The 23,221-nt window shown below is 40.3% G+C and overlaps 1 protein-coding gene across 1 annotated transcript; it reads left to right on the forward strand.

Moving 5' to 3' along the window:
• Nucleotides 1-1,854: 1,854 nt before the first annotated feature.
• On the forward strand, nt 1,855-21,269 carry LOC308616715 (uncharacterized protein). The gene is made up of 4 exons (XM_081233080.1): nt 1,855-1,930; nt 16,021-16,147; nt 16,363-16,423; nt 18,731-21,269. Exons 1-4 carry the CDS (start codon nt 1,928-1,930, stop codon nt 20,130-20,132), a joined length of 1,593 nt encoding a protein of 530 aa, XP_081089206.1. The 5' UTR covers nt 1,855-1,927; the 3' UTR covers nt 20,133-21,269.
• Nucleotides 21,270-23,221: the final 1,952 nt, after the last annotated feature.

Below are 23,221 nucleotides of genomic sequence, written 5' to 3' on the forward strand. Positions count from 1 at the left end.
TAAAACAGAAGGTAACGCATGGAAAATGTCTTTAGGATGACAAACATGTATTCAGGGTAAGATATTTTAGAACATGAGGAAAGAAATTCAAATACAGAGATCCACATATGATCACAGAAGAAAAACTTTGAAACCACCTACATGGTAACTAGCAGAGGAATGAATAAGTGAAATGATAAACAGTCTTATAAAGGAAAAATACAGAGCAGCACAACTGAATGGATGGTTTCTGCTCGTATATGTAAAGAGCTCTGAGAGATCATTGTTATCTTCACAACAAGAAAGAAAAACTAAACAACCTGAAAGGCAACACCTGTTGGTAGATTCATGAAGATTTGAGTACATGGCAATCAATGCTCCCCAAATCAGAGACAGATAAATAGAACTGTCAGTTACCTGGAGGTGAAGCAATTGGAGCCAGTAACCTCTAGAAACATTTAAACTGGTAACTTGAATTTGCTGGAGACACAGATTGGACTAGCTTGAGATTTAAAACATTTAGGGAGTCCAGTCTCAGGGAACCCCCCAAATTTATGAATTTTTCCTACAGGAGCCCAACCAGGTTCTCCTCATGAATGATGGAAAAACACTGCCTCATGCTTCATGCAGGAGTCAGGAAAACCATTTTGATAAGCACACAAAGCATTCTGTTCCCTGTAACTCAGGCTCTCAAAGAAAATTAACTTGCCAAAACCTTATCTGAAATGGGGCAGAGCAGTCAGACAACTCCCTGACCCTTCAGGTTTTCTCTGTGTCAAAAGGGAAGGAATGAATACTAAGAACCTGTTCTGAGGTTCATTGTCCAGGAATTCTGTCCTGCCAAAACATTACAGGTTTAATCATAAGAGAACATTTTTCCACACCAGTACCTTCCTACCGTATCAACAGGGCTCAGTATAAAAAGAGTGGATTAAAACAGAGTTTTAAGACACAGACTATTTACCATTGAGTTTCTAGGGACACCCAAACACAGCAGGGGAGATAAATACAAGGAGACTTGTATACAGCATAAGGTATAGTAAAAGGGAAATTTATAAACACCTATATTAAGAAAGAAAGATATCAAATTAACAACCTAAATTTACACCTCAAAAACTAGAAAAAGAACAAGCTAAACCTAAAGTATAAAGTGAGTACTTTTCAAACTACAAAACATGGTGAAAAGAAATTAAGACGAGTATAAATAGAAAACATCCCAATTTCATGGTTCAGAAGAGTTAACATTGCTGAACTGGCACTACTTCACAAAAATGCCAGCTATAATCTTTGTAAGAAATTGGCAAGTTGTTTCATAATTTTATATGAGTGGGGAAGAGGCAGGGATGGATGGAAGGTTCAATCCTGTCAAAGGACAAATATTAAAATGGAGCAGACTCTTCATTACAGATGGCGGGGTCACCTTAAGTGTCTTTGTTTCTAAACAAGGGTCACAATTTAGAATGGTCTGACAGACTTAAGCCAAGACCCTGACCCATATAGGACGTAAGACCCTATTGTTTCAGTGTCGCCTGATATGGGCCATCTTCCAGTGCTGTACTTTATTCATTTGGGAATTCAGTCAGCATTTCCCTGTACCTCCGCGTTCATAAAGAACTGGGCGAAATACAACACAGGCCGCCCCAAGCCGGAAAGAAGTTCCGTTTAAATGCAAACATCCTTTGCCGGATCAGGTCGCCGCCCACCCGCAGAGTCTGGTTCCGCAGACCTGCATCTTCCTGCCCTGCTGTCACTCAAGCGTGGGGGGGCGAGGCCTCTCAAACTATCCAATCAAGAACCCCGTTGGGGAAAGTGGGTGGGGACACGCACTGCATTGGCGCAAACATCCCTACTCGCCCCTAATCGTCTCTGTGGCTTTGCCGCAGTGTCCCTCACGCTGTGCTTTGCTGCGGTCGTGGGAGTCATAGGAGGGACTCAGGGAAACCTAGAAATGGTAAGTGTGCTGCCCAGCGATGTGGAGACGCGGTGGAGGGTCTGATCGGAACCGGCCCTGGCAGGACCCAGGTCTGACCGCGGTCAACTGTGGGGTATGCGGACCCGAGCTGCGTGTGTCTCCGCTCGGACCTCAGTCCCCTCGGTCTGGCAGCATGGGGGCGGGGCCGGCAGCTGAAACCCCGGGCGTCCTGTCCCGTCACTGTGCGCGGCGACTTGGGCCCTGACCCCAGAGCCTCTCTGGGCAGCTCTGCGCCCGCAGTCTGTCGTCTCCCCGAGACTGTGCGGTGACCACAGGTAGGATCATCAGGGAACAGTCGTGACTGGGTCTCCGGGGATCGTGCGTGGGAGGAGCTGTGCTTTATGGAGTCCACAGTCTCTCCTTTCACGTCAGCGGGACTCGTTTTCTTCTTTTTACGAGTGTTGTGGTTTTTAGAGCAGTGTTTCAAATTCACAGCTCTTGTTTCCCCAGCCTAGCTCTGGCAATAAATCTCCTCTCATTCCCAAAGCTAGCTTCACTTTTCCGATTCACAGCATCACTATCAACTATTTGTCCTCTGTGGTGCATTTCAGAGCGACCCAATATTTTAACTGTTTATCCTTTTCCCACAGAGCCATGGATGGCCCTTAAAGATTTATTTATTTTTTTATCTGTGGATGTTTTACATGAGAAGAAAGACGGATAACCACACGGAATCATGTACATTGTATGAAAACCTTGTGCCTCTCCCCCAGAATCCTTACAGGACACATACATCCTATGGGAAGTCCTTTGGGTGGAGTTTATTTTTGTGGAAACTGTCAGCACTGCCTCTCCCTGGATTTGTAACTTTAAAGAGATTTACTGACTTGGTCTGCATTTTTCAATAAAGGAAAATTACGTATTTAATCAATAGAGCTATAAGGACAGTATAAAATAGTTCCAAACAGGCAAGAAGGAGGTGACTGAGAGAAGATAAAATATTCTTGTATTACTTTACATTTGTTAAGAATTTTTGTTCCACTCTTTCTTTCCCTGAACGTGTGTAGTAAGTTTCTGAGGTCTGTGTTTACTTTTGGATATTTTCAAATGAAATTGCAGGGCTTAGACCAAAAGTGTTCAAGTATAGTTAATTATTTACAAATGAATTTCTTGCCATGGAAATAATAATTAACTGACATCTTTTATTCTGGATGGAATAGATATTTGGGGTTTTCTGCTTGAACTACTAAAGTACCTTACCATTTTCTTTCCTCCTTCCCACATGAACACTGGATTTAAGTTATTCTGCTGTATTGTTCAAAAACTGGCTTTGTGTCATTTAAAATCTCAGGGATCCAAAGCAAGTCCAGGGAGGGTAGAGGCCTGTGGTCAGTGAGCTTCACTAAGGCCCCCTTGAGGTTGGAAAGGGAAGTACTGCGAAACCTAGTTGGTTCTTCCTGGGAAGCCTTACCCTTGCAGGTGTGCTCCGTGTTTGCATCCACCACAGAAGGAAACTTTATAGTGAGAGAAGATGCAGGGCTTTGGAAAGCTGGCGGTGCACCTGCACGTGGGGGTGGGGATGATGCCTTTTTTAGGTTGTAGTTGTAGTTCCGTAGGCCTAGACACTTTTAGACAGAGTGTTTGAGTTTTGCATCCACAGTGTACATGCAATTAGTGTAATTTGCACACACTGAGAGTCTGTGAAGATCAGGTGTTCTGTCTCATGGACAGAAGGTTTATGAATTGGGGAGTTCCTTTGGGTCAGAGCCTTAAACTGAATCAGGCTGAGAGTTTCCTGACTTGTGACAAGAGAAGCCTGGGGGAGGGAGTGCTTCCATGCTTACAGGAGAGGGGAGGATGTGTAGAGCTCCCAGAGATCATTCGTATGGCTGCTCACCTGTCCCTACCCTCCTTCACCAGGGACTGACCCACTCTAGGGGTTCCATCTCAACCTGGAGTGTTTAGACACCAAGTCTGGAATATGTTCAACTTTCTGAAAATGGGGTTTTCTTCTGAATTTGAGGGAAGCTGCCTGCTTATCTGTTTTTATTTCAGTATTTGGATTCTTTTGTCCTAAATATTGCAGCCCTTTAACTCTAGTTTGCACCAGCACTTGGGATTTTAAAATGTAAGTTGATCGAGAGATACGATGTAAGGCAAGAAAATTGTGGAACCAAATAGGATTTTTATTCCATTTAGGCAAGAGAACCTCAAGATGTGAGATGGGCGTATTTAAGTTCTCAGGTGCTTTTTCCATTTTTAGGTTAGTGTATGTGCCTGTCCCTAGAGAAATTTGACATTTAAAAGGCTATTATACTATTCCTAAGGTAAATGAATTCCTATTTTAATGGATGTGAGGGAAAAAAACAATTGAATTTCTATTTTCATTGATACGAGGAAAGTCCTCAAAGCCTCTGTAAATATTTGAAATTCTTAGTTTACTTCAGCTCTTACTTTGCAAGTCCTAGTGTATTAGAGTATGCCATTCATTCCTGAAAACATCACCAGTGTGAAATATAGTGGAAGGACAAACTGTAAGGCCCTAGTCCTTTTCATTAGAAAGGGATATGTAAATTATTTACAGTCTGCAGTCTTATACACCTTACTGTTTAAAGGATTAAGTCTTGGTGTGGTTTCCTATGTAGAAAAGTTAAAATTAAATTAATTTTTAAATGTAAAAGTTAATATAGAATAATTATTAAGCATAGCAAAATATGGCATATAAAATTTTTTCTCCTTCTTTTCAATAAATAATTCATGGGAAGGTTAAAAAAATCCCTAAGATAGGAAACTAACTTAAGACAACTCCCTGCCCACATATCCCACTCCACTTCTGTGCAAAGAACCAGTTTTGATTACTTCCATCATCCTGCTAGTGTTTCTTTATATAAAACCAAGTCATTGTGAATGCACGTTTTTCTTCTCTTTGTTCTTGGGTGGGGTGGTGGGGATCCACATATTTGATGTTTGACTACTGAAAACTTAAGCCTCACCCCTCCCTTTTCCCCTAGTGCTTCTTACCTGGACAGGCTGATAAGAAAGCCTGGAAGCTCCTGCTCCATGAGCTGCTGTTTGTTGGGGTCTCCTCCTGTGCGCTGTGCTGCCCTGTGGGGCACTGTTGTTCTCAGCAACCCTGGGTTCTATATACAGAGGATTCTGAATTGGCAGTTTCTGTAATTCTTTGTCCTTTGGAAGCAGGAGTATGGGAATGGGGCCCTCCTTATAGTGTTTCTGGGTGGATGTCTTGGGTGTAACCCATCTATGTGTTTGGAGTGAAGATGTGTCTGAGGCTGGTGTCTCCCCAACTTTAGGAGGGGTCTTAGTGTTACCAAGTTCAAGCTCATACTGCTCACTGTGTTACCCAAAAACTGGGTTCACCTCTTGGTGGGTGTTGAGCCAATAGACACAACCAAGCCAAAGACTGGGAGAAGGAAGGATTTATTATTACTTGCAGCAAGTAAGGAGAACACTGGGGATCTTTCCCAAAGCACTGTCACCCTGAACAACAAATTAGGGAAGTTTTAAGCTAAGGGTACATGCATATTCATGAAGGGGATTTAGCAGAGGAGAATTCAGCATAAAATTGGGGCAAAGGTCGACAGAGTTCAAGCTTTGGTTTATGAAGTCAGGAGGCTCAACATCATCATTCCATCCTCCACGTGGGTGGGAGCCTTAGTTCCTGCAGAAGTCAAAGATATATTATTTTGTATATATATCTATATCCCTTGAGGAGGAACTAGGACTCTGCTGTATCACTGCACTATTGTTTGACTACTTTTTCTCTGTTCTTTCATTCCTTTGTTCCTTAAGTTCATTGATTACTGAGACCTGTTCAAGGGCAAGCATTGTGGCCAGGCTTAGATCACAAAATGGCTTAGGCCAGAAATGGCTTCTCTTATGTCAAGAAAGCCAGGGTTCTCTTTCACTGAGGTTCCCCTAACTTACCTGCTTACAGCTGCATGACAGGCCAATAAAATGAGAGGTGAGGTGTTGGGGCAAGAGTAGCGACTTTATTCTGAAAGTCAGCAAACTGAGAAGGTGGACTAACTTCCTAAAGAACCAACTTAATTCAGAAAAGAGTTTAGGTTTCTTTTATGCTAGGAGGAGAAGTGAGATGGCAGTTTTTCATCTTGTGGCATTTTCCCAGGAGGCAGGAGGTCCCAGCTCCTAAGTCACCCTTATCTGTAGATACCATCTAGCCCTGGAAAACAGCTAGTCAAAAGCGCAGTTATTTTTAGGAATTAGGGTTTGGTTAATGGTTATCATGCTGTGGGGGATGAAGGTTAGGAGGACAAAGTAAAATACTTTAGTGCATTCTGTGAAGTTAGTACAGCTTAATCAGGTCAGTTAATAAAATATAGAAGGCCTGGGAATTCTCTGGTGGTCCAGTGGTTAGGACTCGGTGCTTTCACTGCTGTGACCCAGGTTCAGTCCCTGGTCGGGAAGCTAAGATACTGGAAGCTGAGTGGCTCGGCAAAGAGGGGGGAAAATATATATATACACACACACATGCGCGCGCGCGCACGTGTGTGTATGTGTGTGTGTAAAAGGACTTTTGTAACAAGGCAAGAGAGCAGATAGCCCCTGTTACATTAGGGTGTTATGAATACGATTATACCCCGTGAATGAGGTGAGCCTAGGGGTTGCTTCTTAAAGAGCAGTTATTTCAAAGAGAAAGAAAGAGAAGAGAGGGAAGGGAGCCAGTAGTTGGTGGACTGAGTATACTCTCCAAATACCAGAGGGCTCATCAGCAGCACCTCTGCTGCAGCTGCTTCTCCCTCTACTGCAACAAAGATCCTGACCCTCTGAGTTATTAGGGGCGACACCATAACCTCACTGTGACACAGCAAAGGAATTAGCTTTAACTGATTTAAGTTTGGGTTACTTAAATTATATGTCATGGAGGAAGAGACATGATACATCTTCACCTGGTTATCCTCAGGGAACCTCAGCAGCCTTGCCATTTCACAGTCTCTGCAGGTAGGATCTGCACTGCATGCACTTTGCTCCAGGAACACAGGTATGACATCACACTAACAACGTCCTCCTCTGAGGATATTCGTTTCACGCTCATTCAGAACTAGTATTGGAATGGGAGCTCATATGAAGTGGATGGGCCATTGACCCACGCATAAGATAAGACCCTCATGCCTTGGTCAAGTTCTTGAAAATTCTTTGATAATCAGATGGCTGCTCCCCCACAAGATCTGCTGGGTCCTTTTGGTGTTGGGAGGCAACGTTTTCCTTGTTTACTAATTTTACTTGAGCCCATATTTGCTATTCCTTGGAAATTTGCCCACCTTGAGGTCACCCCTACCACGACTGTGTTTAAATTGCCATACAACAGCCATACATAACAATAACTCATGTTAGAGTCCTCTTAGCCTCCTTCACTGTAGAGTTTTTAGTGACCTTTCATACCTCCTGGAGTTCCCACGATGGCCTTAAATTGTCCATAGGCTTCTGATGGAAGAAACTGCCCTGTGCCTCACACTTTTGCCATTAGAGCTGCAGTGACTGTCACACACCGAGCTCTCTTGAAAATAAAGGGTCTCAGGGCTTCCCTCGTGGTGCAGTGGTTAAGAATCCGCCTGCCAATGCAAGGGATACGGGTTCGAGCCCTGGCCTGGGAAGATCCCACATGCCGCAGAGTAACTAAGCCTGTGTGCCACAATTACTGAGCCTGTGCTCTAGAGCCTGGGCACCACAACTACTGAAGCCCGTGCACCTAGAGCCCGTGCTCCCAACAAGAGAAGCCAGCGCAATGAGAAGCCCACGCACCACAACGAAGAGTAGTCCCCGCTTGCTGCAACCAGAGAAAGCCTGCGCACAGCAACGAGGACCCAACGCAGCCAAAAAGAAAAAAAAAAAAGAAAATAAAGGGTCTCATAAACATTGAGCTTGTGACCCTCTGCTGAGCTGCCCATTGTGCTTTTGACCCTAGAACTAGCACCCCATCGGGTTGGGATGCCTAGCAGCACCACCGCATGCAATGATGGAGCGAAACCTGTCCTGGTTTATGCCTCCTGCAGGAGGGTGGCCTGTTCTCTCTTCAGTACATTAAAGGATGCTGTGGTCTTGGAAGAGGTCACTACTCCCCCAGATGGAGACTTCCCTTGGGAGTTTCTTGGGATTAACTGAATGCATAGCTCTGGGGTGTGCATAGACATTAAGGATGACAATATGCATTCGTGCATGATGAGCTCAGTGGAAAGTTGCTGCTCTTCATCTCTTGTAATATCCCTGATAAATGACCAAACCACACGGCTAACCAAACATCAGAGAGTCATCTTGATACTGGCCAAACATTGGCCCCATCTACATGTATTCACAGCCTTTTGGACGATGTCTAAGAATTGCCCCTTTGTATTAAAAGAAATGTTGGGATCTCTTGATTTAGAGATACCCAAAATAGAATTCAGGGTTATTCTCATCTGTACATATACTAGGTCCACAATATAGGGACTCACCAGGACACTCTTATCCATGTTGGAGTCCCAGACATGACTGGTAGTAACCGTGGCACTTCTCAGAAAATACGGTGCTGCTCTCCAACATGACATTCAGTTGAAGTTTCACTTCCGTTAACAGGTCTCAGGCTCATGGAGCACCATACTGGCTTATTGAAATAAGTTCAAAAAAGTTGTATGAAAAGTGTCCCGTTTGGTCATCAGTCATCGGGTGAGTCTGTCTTCAACTTTTTTCTTTTCTAATTCACTTCAGTTTTCTTTTAGAGCAATTTTAGGCTTACAGAAAAAGAAAAATAGAGAGTACAGAGAGTTCCCACATAACCAGTCTGCATCCACACAGTTTACACTATTTTTAAATCTTGTGTGTGGAACATTTGTTAAAATTGTTCAGTGAATGTTGATACATTAAAGTATACAGTTTACAGTAGCATTGACTCCTTGTGTTAAAAGATCTATAAATCCTGGCAAATGTTTAATAACATATATCCTTCATTTCATTTCTGTATCCTATAGCATAGTTTCATTTCCCTAAAAATTATCTATGCCCAACCTATTCATTCATTCTTCCCTTGAACCCTCAAATCCTTCACAATCAGAGATTTTTTTCTTGGCTCATAGTTTTGTCTTTTCCAGATTGTCACATACTTGGAATCATACAGTGTGTAGCTTTGTGAGATTAGCTTCTTTCACTTAGCAGTATACTTTTTTTTTTTTTTAATTCGGCCGCACGGCATGGGGAATCATACTTCCCCGACCAGGGATCGAACCCATGTCCCCTGCATTGGGAGCACGGAGTCTTAACCACTGGACCACCAGGGAAGTCCCTTTTGGGTTCCTCCATGTGTTTTCATGGCTTGATACCTTATTCCTTTGGTATCCTTCAACCTTGCTCTGCTCTTATTAATTCCAAGAGTAATCTCTGTTGTAGATTCTTTCAGATATTTTACGTAGACAATCATGTCATATAGAACAAAGACAGTTTTATTTCTTGCTTCCCAATCTGTATATCTTTTATTTCCTTTTCTTACTGCATTGACTAGGGCTTCTAGTACAATGTGTTTTGTTTTTATTTTTATGTGTGTGTGTGTGTGTGTGTGTGTGTTTGTAGTACAGTGTTGAATAGGAATGGTGAGAGGAATCTCCTTGCTCTGTTCCATTCCTGTCTTACCAGTAAAGCATCTAGTTTCCCACCACTAAGTATGATGTTAGCTACAGGTGTCATGTAAATGTTCTTTCTCAAAAAGAGAGAGTTCCCCTCTATTATTAGTTTGTCATCATAAATGGATATTGGATGGTGTCAGGTCCTTTTTCATGTTCATTTCCCCCTTCTTTCATTTCTGATATGAGTAATTTCTGTCTTCCCTCTTTTCTCAGTTATGTTGACTAGATACTTATCACTTTTATTAAATTGATCTCATCAAAGGACAGCCTTTGGTGTTGAAAACAGAAGAGTGTTTTTTTCCAATATATTTTAAATAATTTCAGACTTTTTGCTCCTTTAAATATTTCCACATTCTTTCATCTTCCAATCAAGCTTATCCTCAAAAGCACCACCAGCTGTTTAATTTCTATTTTCTGAGAGGTTTAGTTTTCCACTAATGGCTTCTCAAGATGCACATCAAAAATCCACCAGATTTCCATTTTCCATTACCACCAGCTCTTCATCTTTGCCATTATTTGGTGTTCTGAAGTTTTGTAATTTTAGGCATTGTAGGAAGTGTCGGGTGATATCTCATTCTTTTATTTTCAGTTTCCTGGTAATAAGAATTTTTTCACGTGCTTATTTACCATCTGTATATCGTCAATAAAATGTGTGTTCAGATCTTTTGCTCATTTTTAATTAGGTTGTCTTCTTTTTGTTCAGTTTTAAGAGTCCTTTGGATGTTTTGGATACCAGTGCTTTATCATACAGATGATTTCCAAGGATTTTCTGCCAGTCTGTGGCTTGTGTTTTCATTCTCTTAACACTGTGTTTCACTGAGCAGGAGTTTTTCGTTTTAATGGAGTCAAAGTTATTTTTATCTTTTGGATCTTGCATTTGCTTTTATTTTATTTTATTTATTTATTTTTTTTGTGGTATGCGGGCCTCTCACTGTTGTGGCCTCTCCCGTTGCGGAGCACAGGCTCCGGACGCGCAGGCTCAACAGCCATGGCTCACGGGCCCAGCCGCTCCGCGGCATGTGGGATCCTCCCAGACCGGGGCACGAACCCGTGTCCCCTGCATCGGCAGGCGGACTCTCAACCACTGCGCCACCAGGGAAGCCCCGCATTTGCTTTTGTATCTAAAAATTAATCACCAAAACCAAGGTCACCTAGATTTTCTCATATGTTATCTTTTTGGAGTGTTGTAGTTCTACATTTTACACTAAGTACTGTGATCCATTTTGGGTTAATTTTTATGAAAGGTTTTAAATCTCTGTCTAGATTCATTTCTTCATTCTGCATGTGGATATCCAGTTTTTCCAGCATTATTTGTTGAAAAGACTAAATTTTTTGTATTTAATTGCCTTTGGTCCTTCGTCAAAGTTGAGTTCACTATTATGTGTGGATCTGTAGGAAAGCACTTGACTTGTGCATGTTAACATTTTAATCTTCAACCTTCCTCTACTCTCTTAGTAGTTCAAGGTCTTTTTTTTTTTGCTCTTGGAATTCTTTGAGGTTTTCTCCAAAGACAGTCTTGTCATATGCCAGCCAAGGCAGTTTTATTTCTTCTCATTTTTTATCCTTTTTATTTACTTTTCCTGTCTGATTGCATTAGCTAAAAATTCCAGTATAAGATTGATAAAGGAATGGTGAGAGGGGACATCCTTACCTTCTTGATGTTACCGGAAAGCATCTGGGTCTTTCTGTATAGTCCATTTATATTAAACAAGAGGCCAGTTGATGTAGAAGTAGATGTGGGCAGAGGGGAAGTATTCTCTAGAACACTGATTTGATCTCAATCTTTTAGTGATCCTGTATCTCTGGGTTTGACTTTCTGTGATAAAATGAGAAAGATGTTTGGTCTTTGTCCCGCGTTCCTAGCAAAAACCTTTTGAAGTCCTTGGAATGACTTGAGTAATAAGGGTGATAGAGTGTCTTTTGTTTTAAGTAAATTACGAAACCCGATGGTGTGTCAAGGAAATCTATGAGTTGTAGACGGCTGAGTAGAAATGTTGGTAACCAAGGCATGCCATTTGTGTCTGGCATCTGAAGTAGAGACGTTGTCTAGTACTGAGCTCTTAAATCTATAGAGTGTAACATATGTGAGTTAGTGTTAGAATTGAATTGAACTGTTGGACATCTGTTTGGTGACAAGAGAGTTGGAGAAGTGGCATTGGGACACCACGTATTTGTTGTTAGGAGGGGAAAAAAACAGTATTATCCTCAGAGGTGCCCCCACCTTTGAGAGCAGAAAATGCTAAAAGAGACTCACGTTGGCTATTTCCCTACACCTACAGGTCAGTTAGGCTGTAGCAAAATCTCAGTTAGTTGCATGCTTGTGAAATAGATTGTTTTCAGGACAGGCCTTGTTAAAAAGAAGAGACTATTCTGGGTATATATATATTTTTTTATTTGTTTATTTTTACAGTTGATTTACAGTATTATATTAGTTTCAGGTATACAGCATAGTGATTCAGTATTTTTATAAAAATATGGAACACTTCATTAATTTGCATGTCATCCTGCTGACCTTCTCTGTATTGTTCCAATTTTATTTAAAAATTTTTATTGGAGTACAGTTGATTTACAATATTGTTTTAGTTTCAGGTGTCTGGGTATACTTTTTTGTTTCTATTTCTAATTTGGAGACAGCAGTTTACCCTGTGACCTCAGTTCTCTGGTGGAAGAGTTGTTGTTTTTAAGTTTCTTGGCTTTTTTCCTTCTGAGGACTAGAAGGCACCAGAAGCTGACTTCCAAGCTCCTTAGATACCAGACCATAGATAAGAAGTCTCTGACTCCTTTTTTTGATGTTTGAGTGCTAACAACTTTAAACCTTACTTCCTTCCTCTTTCTTTCATCTGCTTGTGCCCACATCTGTACATGGTGATAGGAAAGCCTCAGTGTCCCTTCCTTTGGTTCTGGCAAGTGATTGAATCCACAGAAGGCCTTGCTCGTGTACTTGAATTCTCACCCTAGCCCATCCCCTAAGCTCAATAAAAAACCCAGGCCAGGCTCCTTTCCTTCTTTCCTTGATGTCTCAAGGCATTTTTCACCATCTTCAGAGGCTTCCTTTCCTTTTCCCAAACACTTCCATTATAGAAGTAAGAAACCCCTTTCATGCTCTTTAGGTGTGTATATGTTATCATCAGTGCCGGCATCTGAACTAAATCTCGGGCGAGGCTTCATCTGTCTGTGCAGGAGACCATAACAGTTATAGAATAGGTAACATGCTGCACTTTTTGCAGTACTCTTTGCTTTACTGTTTTATTGATAAAACCTTCAGATCTGTTGATATTAGTGTATGTCACCCTTGTATATCTCTCCAAGTGCAACTATGCAATAAATTCTGTGGACATTGTTGGAAATTGCTGGGCTGTAAATAGTGATCAAGTTCATATTCACAGGAAATAGCAATGGAGTATATCACTTGGCCATTCCTCCATTTGTGCATAATTTAATGATTTTTTTCCCCAATGGTCTTCAACACTTGGGATTTTCTTTTTCTTCTTCCTTTTTTTTTTGGCTGCTTTGGGTCTTTGTTGCTGCGTGCGGGCTTTCTCTAGTTGTGGCAAGTGGGGGCTACTCTTCATTGCAGTGCACAGGCTTCTCATTGCAGTGGCTTCTCTTGTTGTGGAGCAGGGCTCTAGGGCGTGCAGGCTTCAGTAGTTGTGGCATGCAGGCTCAGTAGTTGTGGCGCACAGGCTTAGTTGCTCCGTGGCATGTGGGATCTTCCCAGACCAGGGATTGAACCTGTTCCCCTGCACTGGCAGGCAGATTCTTAACCACTGCACCACCAAGGAAGTCCCAACACTTGGGATTATTAAATTGACTAAGTTTTGTTCTAATCACTGTGAAATGGGATTTACTGGACATATTAGTGTCCTATTACCCAGTTGCCAAGGTGATGGACATTTTTTCATATATTATCCTTTACATATCTGTTAAATATGTTTTGCTTCTTTTTCCATTTTAAAATTGTCTGTTCATTTTAACTCCACAAAGTAGCCCTTTTCTATTTTTATATCTGTGTGCATTGCAGATATTTTCCTTTTTATGTATCTTTTAACTACCTTAATTTTAATATATTTGAGTTTGTCTCTGGCTGTATAGATCATTCTTTTGCTTATATGAGATACTCTTTCTATTCTTCTTTCATTAAAACATTTACCTGTGACTTCTAAAAGTGGCCTAGTTTTATCTTTCACATTTAAATCCACAATGAGGAGGCTATTGTCTATGGAATGGAGGGAAATATGCTTCATTTTTCCAACTGGATAATAGTTTGTCCCTTATGTAGTCATGGGTTCATGATATTTGCCACTACTCTCCTGTTCTGTCCTTGAACAACTTTCCATATTAAATGCTGGTCTATGGAAGACACTTTTCCTTTCCTTTGTTCTGTTTGTTTTTCTTTCTGCTAATACTTGTATCGTCTGAATTACCATAGAGGTGTGTTAGGTAGACTGCCATGTTTTTCCATAGAAAACTTTGTCCATTTTTGGACCTTCCTTCTTTGTATTAGGTTTGGAGGAGTAGTTTTTATCGAGTCCTAAAAACTGTTTTAGGTATTTGCGAAATTTAATAAATGTATCATTTGGGAGACATGACATCCGGGCGATGCTGAATTCTTTCTAAGAACACATGCCATCATTTTACTTACATCAGTCTACTTTGACATTACCCAATAATTTAAAAATATTTTTTTACATGAGGATCATTAAAAATTTTGTATTAGTCTTGTTTAGTATTGAATTAAATTTGGTGTGGAGGAAACCAGAAGCAAGCTCTCAAATATTGTCTCTTGGTGTTACCATGTAGGATGGGCTCAGTTCTCCAAGTAACAGATTAGAGACTCAGTGCCCATAGTTGTTTAGGGAGGTGGGTACTGATCAGGTAGGCACCTTCTGCTGAACATGACACAAAATTACCACTCTCCAAAGGAAAATAGGAGTTTACTATATACACTTTAGGCTCACTGAGGCACTTTTATCTGTAAGGTTGGTTGGCTTACTCCCAAAATCACAGATCCCAGATACTAGTGAAAGATGAAATTTGTGAGCAAGCATTTCTAAGGCTAAGCAGTCTTGGGCCTGCTAATGTTCACTGTCTTTTGCACACTAGGTAGTTGGACTTTGTTATGAGCAAGTGCTGTTATTCCAGTGAAGAAAGAGTAATTAGGGCTACCCTAGGCGGCTCCTCTTACTCCCTGGACCCACAACAAGAGAGGTGTTCCTTCGTTGATGTTGCTCTACCAAACAAGCTAATTCTAGCATCAGAATTGATGGATGGGAGCCTTTTTTCTGTTTCCTTCACATGGACATCAATGGGTAATTGGTCTCTTTCAGGGACCAGCATTTAGGAACTTATGCCACTGGGGAATTCCTATACCTAGGATGGGCTATCATGCTGCTGTGCCCCACCTAGGAGCTCAGAAATGAGAGAAGGTGGGAGGACAGCCTCTAGAGTGGCTGGTCAGGTATCACTTGCTGATATAAGAGAAAAGGGTTTTGTGGTTTTTTTTGTTTTTTTGTTTTTTTGAGAAAGCACAGTTGAACTCTTCATGTATTTTTATAATTTGTGCAAATTCACCATGAAACCATTGAAGATTTTAATGAAGCCCTTGCAAACTTTGTCTTAACCTGTTCCTCAAGGTCATCAAGGCTCAGATTATAGTTGTATGATTCTGCCGAAAAGAGGTCTTCTGTGATCTTATCATCTCAGTATGGTGTTCTAAAAATTGTTCAGAAGCCATCCCAAGGCACATGGATATAGGGATTTTGTGGAGGTGTGAGTTGTCCTGTTTTCCTCCTCATGCCTCGGCTCTGACTCTGAATAACTTCCTAGCCCCATGAAATGAGATAGAGAAAGGAAAGCAAAACTGAGTATGTGATAAATATTATATAAATTTTAATTTATACTCCTCCACAAGAATATTTTCATTCACCCACCTGGATCTGACTACTTCTATTAGCCTGGAGTACTTCAGGACAATATGACTAGCTGGATCTTGTTACAGGTTGGATTTCCACAGGACTTTTGGCCTCATGTCTGATGATGAGAATAGAAAGAAAATCTTCCAGTTCTTCACCGTGTTGTTATTTGTTAAAACCTCATGCAGATGTGAACCTGTGCTCGTATAGTGCTGCACGATATGGTGGGTACTAAAGAGGGAATGAGAAAGTTTTTATCAGAATGAACTGGTGTGCTTAAAATTGATTATTTCTTTCATCTGTATAGCAAGTTTCTCTTATTTCTCCAAGGTGCTCTATGTCTTGACAGAGAGGAATAAAAACTTGAAGTGATCACAATACAAATGTAGCAGTAAATTCCTTGTGTTCATGATGCTCTTGAATTCATGAGGGAGTGTCACCATAGAGTGAGAGTTCTAATGACAAAGTTATAGAACAAATGTTTGGAGACCACAGAGTCGTATGTGAACCTCCTATGAATTGAATATAGATTGCTGGTGCTCTTCATTCTGTCCATTCTCTCACATACGTCTTTGGGATGTTTTAGGATTCAGTGACCTTTGAGGATGTGAGTGTGAAGTTCACCACAGAGGAGTGGGCTCTGCTGGATCTATCCCAGAAGAAACTCTACAGAGATGTGATGCAGGAAACCTTTAAGAACTTGACCTCAATAGGTAGGGATGATGACATTCTTACTTAATTACTTAGTCAATTAGAGAACCAGTGTTGCTTGCTCATCAACACTTTCAAGAGGTGAAATGTGGAAAGGGACTACATTAGTAAATAAACCAGGCCTGGGCATAGTTCAACATGGACCTGTCATGTAACAACTTTTCTCTGATATTTTATAACTTACAATGATTTTTTTTGTTGTTGGTCTGCATTTTAGGAGAAAAATGGGAAGACCCTGATACTGAAGATCAGTATGAAAATCATGAGACAAATCTAAGGTGAGGTATACTCACATGAGAAAACAATGTCCCGTGACAGAATGTTAGTATGCCATGACATTTTTTTTTGTTGATAGGAGCTCACATTTCCTTTTTTTTTTTTTTTTTTTTTTGCGGTACGCGGGCCTCTCACTGTTGTGGCCTCTCCTGTTGCGGAGCACAGGCTCCAGACACGCAGGCTCAGCGGCCATGGCTCACGGGCCCAGCCGCTCCATGGCATGTGGGATCTTCCCGGACCAGGGCACGAACCTGTGTCCCCTGCATTGGCAGGCGGACTCTCAACCAGTGCACCACCAGGGAAGCCCCATGACATTTTTTTTTATTCAAGTACAGTTGATTTACAATGTTGTGTTAGTTTCAGGTGTATAGCAAAGTGATTCAGTTATACATATATATATATATATATATATATATATATATATATATATATATATATATATATCCATTCTCTTTCCAATTCTTTTCCATTATAGGGTATTCCAAGATATTGAATATAGTTCCCTGTGCTATACAACAAGTCTTTATTGTTTATCTGTTTTATATAGAGTAGTGTGTATCTGTTAATCCCAAATTTCCAATTTATCCCTTCCCACTCTTTTCCCTTTGGTAACCATAAGTTTGTTTTCTATGTCTGTGAGTCTATTTCTGTTTTATAAATAAGTTCATTTGTATCATTTTTTTGGATTCCACATGTAAGTGATACCACATTTTCTTTATCCATTCATCCGTGATGGACATTTAGGTTACTTCCATGTCTTGGGTGTTGTAAATAGTGCTGCTATGAATACTGGGTGCATGCTTCTTTTCGAATTAGAGTTTTTGTCTTTTCCAGATATATGCCCAGGAGTGGGATTGCTGGATCATATGGTAATTCTATTTTTACTTTTTTATGGAACCTCCTCCATACTGTTCTCCAGAGTGGCTGCACCAATTAACATTCCTACCAACAGTGTAGGAGGGTTCCCTTTTCTCCACACCCCCTCCAGCATTTATAGTTCTTAGACTTTTTAATGATGGCCATTCTGGCCAGTGTGAGGTGATACCTTGTAGTTTTGATTTGCATTTCTCTGATAATTAGTGGTGTGGAGCATCTTTTCACATGCCTGTTGGCCATCTGTGTGTCTTCTTTGGAGAAATGTCTATTTCAGTCTTCTGCCCATTTTTTGATTGGGTCCTTTGGTGTTTTGATATTGAGCTGTATGAGCTATTTGTATATTTTGGAAATTAATCCCTTGTCAGTTGCATCGTTTGCAGATACTCTCTCCTATTCAGTGGGTTGTCTTTTCATTTTGTTTATGGTTTCCTTTGCTGTGCAAAAGCTTTTAAATTCCATTAGGTTCCATTTGTTTATTTTTGCTTTTGTTTCCATTACTCTAGGAGACAGATCCAAAAAAAATATTGCTGCGATTTATGTCAAAGAGTGTTCTGCCTATGTTTTCCTCTAGGAGTTTTACAGTATCCAGTCTTACATTTAGGTCTTTAATCCATTTTGAGTTTATTTTTGTATATGGTGTTAGAGAATGTTCTAGTTTCATTCTTTTACATGTGGCTGTCCAGTTTTACCAACACCACTTGTTGAAGAGACTGTCTTTTCTCTATTGTATATTCTTGCCTTTTTTTGTCATAGATTAATTGACCATAAGTGCATGAGTTTATTTCTGGGCTTTCTATCCTTTTCCATTGATCTATGGTCTGCTTTTGTGCTAGTACCATACTGTTTTGATTACTGTGGCTTTGTAGTATAGTCTGAAGTCAGGGAGCCTGATTCCTCTAGCTTCTTTCTTCTTTCTCAAGATTGTTTATGCCATGACACTGTAAAACAAAGAAGTAAAACAAATCAGCCCAGCCTTAAAGTTAATGAATCTTAGAATTTTTGCATCAAACCTTTTTTCTCAAATGTGTCTTAAATGTTGAGTGTTTGAAAAATAGTACACTTGGAATCAGTATTCAGAATCACCATTTATGAATATTACTGTTTTGATAATTGCTATGATTATCTTGCAGAGCTTTAGTAAGTTCACTTTCAATCAGAACGTGCAGAAAATGTGTACTTTCCTTTAAAATGGTAAAATTTTCATTGTCATAACTATTACTAAACATAATTAGTAAACAATTCATTAATAATATGCTTCTTATTTTTTACAGCAGTCATATGGTAGAGAGACTCTGTAAAAATAAAGAAGGTAGTCAGTATGGGGAAACATTTAGCCAAATTTCAAATCATAATCAGAAAAAGAAAACTGGAATAAAACTATGTGAATTCAGTGTATGTGGACGAGTCTTCATGCGTCATTCATCCTTTAATAGGCACATGACATCTCGCACTACACCCAAACCACGTGAGTATCAGGAATATGAGGAGAAGCCATATAAATGCAAGGAATGTGGGAAAGCCTTCAAGCATCGTCAATCCAGACATACCCATGAGAAGATTCACACTGGGGAGAAACCCTATGAGTGTAAGAAATGTGGGAAGTCCTTCAAGCTTCGCCAGTCTATTCGAAGGCATGAAAGGATTCACACTGGAGAGAAGCCCTATGAGTGTAAAAGATGTGGAAAAGCCTTCAGATATCACCACAACTTTCAAAAACATGAACGAACTCATACTGGAGAGAAACCCTATAGATGTAAGCACTGTGGTAAAGCCCTCAGTTCTCTCAGATACTGTCGAATTCATGAAATAACGCACACTGGAGAGAAACCTTATAAATGTAAGCAATGTGGTAAAGCTTTCAATTGTCCTAGTTACTTTATAAAACATGAGAGAACTCATAGTGGATTGAAACCATATGAATGCAAGCAGTGTGGTAAAGCCTTCAGTTGTGCCAGTTACATTCGAAGACATGAAAGGACACATACGGGAGAAAAGCCCTATGAATGTAAAAAATGTGGTAAAACCTTTAGTTGTTCAAGTTCCTTTCGAAAGCATGAGAGAACTCATACTGGAGAGAAACCCTATGAATGTAAGCAATGTGGTAAAGCCTTCAGTTATTCCAGATCCTTTCGAAGTCATGAAAGGAGACACAGTGGAGAAAAGCCCTATAAATGTAAAAATTGTGGTAAAGCTTTCAGTTGTCCAAATTCCTGTCGAAAACATGAGAGGACTCATTCTGGACAGAAACCCTATGTATGTAAGGAATGTGGGAAAGCCTTCAGTTCTCTTGCCAAATTTCAAAGACACATGATGAAGCATACTGGAGATGGACCTTGTAAATGTAAAGACTGTGGGAAAGTCTTTGATTGTCCCAATTACTTTTGTTGTCATGAAAGGACTCACAGTGGAGAAAAGCCATATAAGTGTAAGGAATGTGGTAAGGCCTTCAGTTTTCTATGTTGTCATCAAATACATGAAAAAAGTCATACTGGGGAGAGGCCCTATGAATGTAAGCAATGTGGTAAAGCCTTCACTTATCTCAGTTCCATTCGAAAACACGAAAGAACTTATACTGGAGAGAAACCCTATGAATGTAAGGAATGTGGAAAGGCCTTTATTTATCCCTCAAATGTTCAAAGACACATGATAACGCATACTGGTGATGGACCTTGCAAATGTAAGAATTGTGGGAAAGGCTTTGATTGTCCTAGTTCTTTACAAGCACATAAAAACACTCACACTGGAGAGAAACCCTATCAATGTAAAACTTGTAGTAAAGCCTTCAGTTGTCCCAGTTCTTTTCAAAACCATGAAAAAACTGATAATGGAGAATAGCACTATGAATGTAAGGAATGTGTGAAAGCCTTTATTTGTCCCAGTTCATTCCAGATACATAAAGGAGCTCACACTGGAGAGAAACCCTATTTTTGCAAACAGTATGGCAAAGCTTTCAGCACTCTCTGTTATATTCAGATACATGAAAGAACTTGTACTAGACAAACTGAATATAAGGAATTTGGGAAAGCCTTCATATATCACATGTTTCCAAGGACACATGAGAGTGCACACTAGAGAGAAACAGTATATATGTAAGGAATGTGGGAAAGCCCTCAGTCCCATTTCCTTGGAAAGCCACGAAAGAACTTGCACTGGAGAGAATTGTATTGAATGTAAACTATGTAGGAAAACCTTCACCGGCCCCACATCCTTACAAAACCATGTGAAAGTGTACATGCGATAGAAACCTTGTAACTGAAAAATAAGGGAAACTTTTCCATTTTAACAAATATTTTCAAAGTCATATGAAAACTGCACTGGAAAGAAATTATCTCCATGTAAGTACTATGGGTATGCTGTCTGAAAATTCACAACATGAAAGAAATGTTATAAATTTTCTTTGTAATTGACTGATTCTTAAAGTGATTCTCTATAGTATGGATTTCTAATTAGTTTTCAGAGTACACACTGAAGTGAGATAATTTTGTAGGTACTCATTAAGCAAGAGTTCCTAAAAAATTAATAGGTAGTTTTTTCTTTTAGTCATTTAGTGAATTTTTGTGTGTCTATTTTGAAGTCTATTGGAACCATGAATTGAAGTTTATTTCTAGTAATGCAAGTAGGTTTAATTTTTACCTAATTTTGTAAGTTACGTGTAAGGAAAAGGACATTGAAAAATGCCAGTTTGGTTTTTTTTTTCCTACTGGCTTCCTGTGGCAAGTACTGGATATGCCTTATTCATTTTATATATATATTCATTCCACCTTATTTAGCAGAAAACTATCTTTTTATTACCTAAAGATCCTTATTCTATTTTCCATGGAATATATAATTGCTATATACTTGTAAGTATGCAAAGTTTATCATAGTGCAGTCTCTTGTGAATTATCTTCATCTTTTGTCCTTTACACTCTGTCATTTCTTTTGGCTGGTATTTGGACTGTGGAATTTACATTAAGAAGAGAGACGTGTGAAAGGACAATAAAATTTAGACTTGGCAATGTCCCTTCTTGATCCTGTTATATTAATATGAGTCCTGTGAACTATATTTTCTAGAATGTGTTGCCTTGTGATCCCATGTGAGAAGTCACCAAAGCCTAACTTACATGAAACTTGGAATGCAGAAATGAAGTATGATTTAGTCAGGTTTTGAAGTCACCTGTATGGAAGGAGAGAAGCATAGGGCCTTTGTAGACACTTGCTTCCAGCCTGTTTTCCACATTATTTTCCCTATCAGTCAAGTATATACTCAAAACCACTGTAGACTGCTTGACTTCCACTTGATCTGAGCTGTAGGCTTCTACAGTTGTCCCCAAATTCAACATTAAAGATCCAATACAGTTTGGATTTTCCTGCAAGCTCTCATGTGTCCACCTTGTAAGAAATTTAGACTGTCATGGTTAAGAATATTCTCTGAAGCACTGAGCGCCCTGTTCTCTAGATCTTATTTGTATAAGGTCTAATTTGTAAACACCTTGTTCTGTTTATACTGCTCCTGACTATGTGCTCCCCATTCCACTATGAGAGTTACAGTGGTACAGTCCAAAAGAACTACATGAGAGTTTGTTCCTCTACTGCACTGTGCAGTGACTGCTCTGATGCAGTCCTTCTGTGTAGCATCAGAACCTTCCTCACATCAGGCAGGTTCTGTGTGTTTCCTGTTATTCATAGCTGAGTGTAATCCCTAATATGTCTTCAGTCATGTTTTATTGTATTTAATTTAAAGTGTGTACATTTTCACGTCAGGACTCAGCCCACCCACCAGCAGTGTTGCCAGTCATCTCCACAAATTAAAATCTCATGGGTACAAATTAGACACTGATGTCAAGGAGAAAGGGTTCAGTTAAGAAGGTGGAGCCACCATGGGAGGAATCAGTGGGGTCTAGGGGAGTATGATTCCACAACTGGGGAGATTATAAAAATATCTAGCAAGATAGACTTTATTATTTATTTATTTATTTAATTTATTTACTTTTGGCTGTGTTGGGTCTTGGTTGCTGCGCACAGGTTTTCCCTAGTTGCGACAAGCGGGGCTACTCTTGGTTGAGGTGCACAGGCTTCTCGTTGTGGTGGCTTCTCTTGTTGTGGAGCACGGGCTCTAGGTGTGCACGCTTCAGTAGTTGTGGCTCGCGGGCTCTAGAGCACAGGCTCAGTAGTTGTGGTGCACAGGCTTAGTTGCTCCGCGGCATGTGGGATCTTCTCAGACTAGGGCTTGAACCCGTGTCCCCTGCATTGGCAGGCGGATTCTTAACCACTGCACCACCAGGGAAGCCCCCCAAGTAGACTTTAAAACAAAAAAATATAATTAGAGATAATGAGGAACATTATATCATGCCTAAGGAGTCAAAGTTTATAGTTTGCATCTAAAATAGTACATAGAAATGTTTCTATTTGCAATTAATGCCTACGTTAACAAGAGATCGCAAATCAACCTTTTACCTTCTTGACCTGAAACAAATAGACTACAAGATACTTCTCTAGCAAAGGTGAGTTTATTCAGGATCAGCGGAGAACTGCAACTCATGGTCTGCAACATGGCAAGTCACATTGCAAGTTCCCGCACAGCAAGGGAAGGTGAACGCTTTTATAGAGCAGAAAAGGAAGTTGGAAGGGCTGTAGTAAACAGAGTGTCAGTGACTTTTCATTGGCTGAGTCCTTGCCAGGAAAGAAGAGGTATCTTTCTTCTTTCCTGTTGGGCTCTACTGTCATTGCAGGATGTGAGAGCTCGCCCTTCTGGTCTGCCCACTCTATTTGAGGTTTCTGTGTATTCATTTTTTACATTTTCCCCCTTTGATGAAGATTTTTCTCTGAAAGCATTGCTGATCAAGAGTCAGGTTTTCTGTATAGTTTCAGCAGCTTTTTTCCCTCAATGTCAGGGTTTCCTGGGTTTAGTATCTCATGTCAAAGGGAGAGTGCCCAAATAAACC

The sequence above is a fragment of the Mesoplodon bidens genome, assembly GCF_964165515.1.
Source record: "Mesoplodon bidens genome assembly, chromosome: 4".
Lineage (NCBI taxonomy): Eukaryota > Metazoa > Chordata > Mammalia > Artiodactyla > Ziphiidae > Mesoplodon > Mesoplodon bidens.

Bases quoted from the DNA above. Each gene is read 5' to 3' on its own strand.
- LOC308616715 (XM_081233080.1), top strand. The intron at 16,148-16,362 runs GTAGGGATGATG...TCTGCATTTTAG, and splicing joins TAAGAACTTGACCTCAATAG to GAGAAAAATGGGAAGACCCT. The intron at 16,424-18,730 runs GTGAGGTATACT...ATCCTTTAATAG, and splicing joins AATCATGAGACAAATCTAAG to GCACATGACATCTCGCACTA.